The following is a 6,042-nucleotide window of genomic DNA, read 5'->3' on the forward strand; positions in this document are numbered from 1 at the left end:
GGTGTGAGGTTTTGGTGACCCAGAAGTTGGACCTCTTGGAGTGGTGTATTGAAGCAACTAACCTGAACCGAGCTGAATGGAACGAAACGGAACGAACTGAAGCGAAACGAAGTGAAGCTTAGTGAAGTGAATAAAGTAAAAAATCACAATGTCTTGTGGTGGACGCAGTACTTCCTTGGCCAACGCTTCACCGTGCAAACAAGTGGGGTCGCCAAGTGTGGTTGGTCCTACGAGGCACTTTTAGATGAATGCTGGCTAGTTGTTTGGGTGGCCGAAGAGGAGACGGCCCAAATGTCCTCTCTTCTTTTTTTTGTTTCCGCAACAAAGGATGGAAGTTGTTTGACAGAAGTTGTTCATCACTACGCTAAACTGTCTCTCTGAATGTGTCACCTTTTACTTTTACGCGATCCTTCCCTCCCTCTTCCTCTCCCCAACTGGCGGGTGGTGGCGTTTAAGTGATGCGGGGCCTGGTAAAGCACGGTGCATCTGAATGTTGCTATCGCGATGTCACGGTGTGTTGTAGTCCATGACAAGTGTGACCTACTTTGGCAGTGTGTCCTAGTTTCCTAGGACCTTAATATCGTAGAAGTTTTACATGTTGCACGTGTCGTCCGTCTATTGGGTCCGGCCCAGTTCAATCAGTCCAGTTTATTGCAATGACAGTTGAGATATCTCTGATCAAGCTGACAGTCAACGGTGGTAGTGCGTACATGCATACAACACCGTTTGGTCGGATGAGTAATGAAGGGCTACGGGTATCTACTAGTGTTCACCGGAAAACAGCAGCACTACAACTCGACCCGGTGATGGAACGCCCGGACACTTGACCTGAAAAGCACTTGAGTTATTCTGCCCTCTTCAGGATGACCCCGTATACCTCTATCATTAACCGTCTCAACTTTTCTGATCACTCTGTCATAGAAGCACCGGTGAATCCTGCGAACATTCAATTTAGTGCTTGAAACGTTCCCTTCCCCAGACTTTCTTCTGGCATTATGTCACGGGGCAGATGTATTCGCGACACGAAGCTCTGTGTGGATGAGGCACTGTAAACATGCAGGACAGGGGTGTGGGGGGGGGGGGGGGAAGGCATTGATAATGTCATATATTTTGTACACTTTAGATGTCAAAACAACTTTCTAGGTGAAGTATGCTAGGATAAGTGCAGGACTGACACCGTGAACAAACTGTCAACTGCTTTTTTCCCCTCAAAGTCTCCGTTTGACTTGAATACATCCCGGTGAAGCTAATCACATTTCTTATCTCTAAGCAGTAGAGGGTGAGTCTTCCGTGAAGAGGTTCTAACGCACTTTCTCCAAAATGATTTGTTATTTTTCCTTGAGGATTTTTATGGCTCTCTCTCTGCATAAAGGAGTTTCCCTTTTACTCGATCTGTGACCACCCATGCTCATTTTGAACTTCAAGTTTGAAAATTCAATCGTCTTCCCTCCTGCCTCTCTACCGCTGCTGAGCGGTGCCTTTGATTTATTTTTTTTTACTCTCCTTCCCCCCTCTCACCATTTTTCTTCATTTCTCGACCTTCCTTATCCGGAAAAGCTTTTGCTCACGCATTCAAGACCGAAATTTAAGGTCCTTTTTTACTTAACACGATTTTTCCACCCCTTCCACCTTGAGAGGTTAGAGGGCGTAGACTAGACTGTTTATTCACTGATGGTTCACTAAAATACGCAGTTGTTGCACGGGTTTTCGCCTGTCTTTTGTTAACAAAAAAGAGGCAGTCATATGAAGGAAGAAAAAGAGGCGCGGGACGGCACACCGCCCTTCCCCCTCCGCCGCCTCCAGCGCCACCGATATGCGGTGATCCGAAATTGCTGAAGCTGACTTGTCATTGAATGCCAATTAAAAGAGGTGTTGTTAGCGCATCTCATAATTCTTCTTCGTCTCTTTTTTTTACTAAAAAAGGAGGGGATATATAAACAAAAACTTTTCGTATCTACACATTTGATTGAATTAGGTTGATTCACCTCTTTTTTACCCCTCCCCGTCTTCATTAGATAACAATAATTCAGTGTTTTGATGTGCTTGAGACGGTCTTGCTTATATCACCTCTCCTTCTCTGCCCCTTTTTGTCTGTCCGCCTCCCTGCTTAGGGCTACAAACCAACAGTCTACTATCCGCGCTCACCGTCAAAACAGCTCTACAAGAATTTGGTCACGCAGTGCGAAAAAATGGGGATTGCCTTCCTCTCCTATATTCCGTCTGATGTGAGTTTACCTTTTCCGCATGATTTACACTTCCTTTATTACTTTTTTTTTAATCCTGATGCCAGGGCAGTGGTTCACTTATACCGGTTTTATGTAAAGGATTGTGTTGCTATGGCCATGGAATGGGACGCCTTTATATCAAGATGATGGTGCCTATGGAGCCTGCCTATTTTATAGGTCATGCATTGGTTCTATTGTTTTTGTCTATGTGTGTGAGCTGTGAGTCTATTGAGCTTCTATCTCAAGTAATCGCGAAACGAAGGCTTCAACAGGGACGTCCTGGATTGTTCGGGCGAAAAAAAAAGGAACATTCCGGGGTTTGCAGACGCCTTCCCGGGGAATGGGGTGCGGGGGGGGGGGGGTACAAAGGATGCGCACGTGACTGCTATCTGTCCATTGCGGGCACAGGGTAGTTCTGTTCCCCGCGTATTCATTTGTTTTTGATTGTCTTGTTCCGGCGCCATTAGTGCTTTTAACGTCTATTTGTGCGTGATATCATCCAATCAGTGGAGGACGAATGAGAGCGCCCGTTTTACGACCTTTTGGGATGTTTAAGCGGTTAGGCAGACCCACAATAGAATAGGAACCTTCTAGACGTTTTAAAAAGGGGGAGGGACTGTTGTGTACACTTGTTCCCTACTTTGACCATCATAAGGCAATAAGGTGGATGCTTTAGCAACTTGTCACAAGACAGGGAGCAATAAAAACCATTCCTTGCATTTCCATCAAAGCGAGGAAATCTTTGATTAATCTTTAATGCTCCAAGGCAAGGATGGTTGTTTACCACCCTAGAGGAGAAGCGTCTAGCCGTAAGAATGAATGGAACAATAAGGCTGGTCTTTATGTATTCCCACTTGCGAGTTCTTTTGCCCCTTTTTTGTTCTCACATAACACCGCTGAATGAATAAGGTAATGTTGGCGGGGTTGGGAGGAGGAGAAGGGGGCAATCCATCAAAAATACAATTGCCTTTTCAATATTCCTTTTCATGAATGTTGTTTGCCTTTTAAGGCAATGACCTTTACTAGGTAAACGCATTTTTTCTGTTCTTACTCATTGAACAGGCGTTGAGTTGGAAGAATTTTCTACGCCCCCGGAAGTCGCCTTCAACAATGATTTATCATTTTTTGTTCTGGACTCCAACACCAACAGGAGTAGAAAAAATACAAATGCATGATTTGTTTATTTGCCTGACTGGGTACAAACAATCCCATAACCCCTCGTTTAGCCTTTGGTGAACTGTGAAAGTGTCTACTCAAGACCGAAAGTGGGTAGGCAGAAAGAATGTTACCCATAGTTGGGGGCTAGAACCCAGCACGCGAAATTGGAGGGTGAAAGAGTCCACCCTTCTGTGGTGAGTTTTTCCTCTTATGTTTCGATAGGATAACCAGTCAACGAACTCGCGGGTTCACTACCGCAAATTTAGCAGAGCTGCGAGTCTCCACGGCTGGATGAAAGACCGCGCCACTACGGTGGTGCGGGAGAGACCGCAGAGAAGTCTGGAACAATGTGTCAGTGTATGCGGTGGTCGGGGCAACCTCGGAGACAGGTGTTCTGTCGACACAAATTAAAATACATTTTATGGTTAATTCAATGTGACACCGTCTCTTCCTAATGCAAAGGTAATGTTCTAAACCAAAAAGGTGGCCAAAAAACTCGTCCACCTTATTACTTTAAAAGGCACTGATTTAATCCGCGATGGATCATTGATTGGATAAACAGGGTCGCAGTCCTGATTGGCTTATTGCATTTGTCCACCTTCTTTTTCCCTCCTCAGGTGAAAATTCTTGAGTCGTCTTATGATCTCATTGTGGATGCACTTTTTGGTTTCGGCTTCCGTCCCCCACTGAAGCCGGATTTTGCTGAGACTGTTCAAAGAATTGCAAGTTTGAAGGTGCCCCTTGCTTCTATCGATGTGCCTTCAGGTGAGTTTATTTTTTCTCCTTTTTTTTCAAGAAGAAATTTCGTAATATTTTAATGGTAAGTTTGGCTACTCTTAGCGTAATCAACGGGCTCAAACAACTCTTGTTCTGCTACGTAGCTTATTCTCTTCTCCGCTTCGGTTATCACACGTGATGCATCTCGTGAATTTCCGGTTACACTGCTCTTCTCATCCTTCCAGTATCGTTTCAGCTACGGTATGGAAGAAAGGAAGCATCTGGGTCAGTGGAATCCAAATGCTGCAAGGCAGGAGAGAAGATAAAACGTTGAAGTTTCGTTACTGATGGAATGCTACTCATGCCAGTGATATAAGTAGCATGTGCTATTGGTGTGTTTGGGATTCCTAAACAACCCGCCTCTTTACGACTGGAAGCGTGGTTGGAGAGGGATTCACTTGAAAAGCGATGCTAATGACTGGACGGTGTTCTGCAATGAACACATCACGTACACTGATCTCTTTTCCCAGCAATATTTGACGGGGATAACTTCAACTCTCTCTCTCTTCATTAGCGATCATTATCCATAACTCGGATATTCCGGTGCTCGGGGCCTTGATCATACATACCTACTTCCTGTAAGGCCTAGCTGTTCGTTTGGACGGGGTCTGAGCCAAACCAACATGCGAGAAGTTTCAATATCAACATACAGACGAGCTAGGCTGAAAGAGACACACAGATGCTCAACGAATTGAAAATTTTGACTAATCGTGGCGTTATGATAATTCAGACATGGTTAATTGCAAGCACGAATCTGATGGTTTCCTTTGGCTTTATAGGCTGGGATGTCGGCGAGAAGACGGAGACCACGGACCTTCTACAGCCAGATTGCTTGATCTCACTCACGGCACCAAAACTCTGCGCTCATCGGTTTACCGGTCGCTTCCACTTTCTTGGTAGAGTCCCGTACTTGTTAAGACGCATTCCGTTCTATCAAATCGACTGCTTGATTCCATACCACAAGTTCTTAGACGAAATAATTCTACTGAATGTTTGTCCACTCTTTCAGGTGGTCGATTCGTTCCTCCACTTTTGGCGGACAAGTATAATCTGTGTCTGCCACCGTATCCGGGCGCCTCTCCAGTAGTGCTTCTGAAGGGACCCCAATTGGGTGACCTCCAGACGCCCAATAAGTAGGCATTCATCGCCTCCTTTGCTCTCGCTTTGTTCGCCTGCCCTGTTATAATTGCGCACTGTTTCAATCCACACTCACCTTTGTCATTGTTGATCTAATTTAGTGAACTCTAATAAAGTCGTTTCGTACCTTTAGTTGTTATAATAAATTTCTAGGTTTGATGGGGATCTTTCCACCTTTAAGAAGCCCTGTGTGGCAGCGCACTGTTGTTTTGGAACAACTACGTTAGATTTTCTTGTCTCTCACGGTTCGGTATGGTACTGTGTCACTCGCCCAGAGTTAAACGATTTCCAGTCCAAGGCTCTTGGTTTAATCACCGTCAATGGTTGTCGAGTGCAGCTGCAGCTAGATGCCGCCCTGGCCATCACCGTTATATTGTAACAACTATGGCGCCGACCTGATAAACTCCTGGTTCCTCAGGGAACCCGACCCGCCACTGATGTTGGAGGTGAGCAGCTAAGGCTCTGCGGACAGTTCCAGTGTTGTGCATCTTTCTGCAGTGTATCATTCACCAGAACGTGCAAAATCAAGAAACTCAACCTCAATCTATCTCCCTTTGCTTACACATGCACGTTGTTCAACAAAGGCATCTGTTCTGAAGGCCATCGTCAACCAATAGAGTATCGGGATAGTTGATAACAATTGGCATTGCGGTTTGTAGTAAAAGTGGGCACGGATTCCCATTGTTTTAATTAAATTTTATTTCTTTATAAGGCTCTTAACTCTTCAAATCTTTCTGCTTCATAA

The 6,042-nt window shown here is 45.1% G+C and overlaps 1 protein-coding gene across 1 annotated transcript; it reads left to right on the plus strand. All coding sequences in view use genetic code 11, as the record gives it.

Moving 5' to 3' along the window:
- Positions 1-1,743: 1,743 nt before the first annotated feature.
- On the plus strand, positions 1,744-5,676 carry EGR_06343 (hypothetical protein; the record flags this gene model as incomplete). Its single annotated transcript, XM_024495592.1, has 7 exons — positions 1,744-1,818; positions 2,112-2,225; positions 3,606-3,740; positions 4,001-4,148; positions 4,940-5,056; positions 5,170-5,293; positions 5,451-5,676. 7 exons carry the CDS (start codon positions 1,744-1,746, stop codon positions 5,674-5,676), a joined length of 939 nt encoding a protein of 312 aa, XP_024349990.1.
- Between the last annotated feature and the right edge of the window lie 366 nt (positions 5,677-6,042).

The sequence above is a fragment of the Echinococcus granulosus genome (assembly GCF_000524195.1).
Source record: "Echinococcus granulosus chromosome Unknown EG_S00055, whole genome shotgun sequence".
NCBI lineage: Eukaryota > Metazoa > Platyhelminthes > Cestoda > Cyclophyllidea > Taeniidae > Echinococcus > Echinococcus granulosus.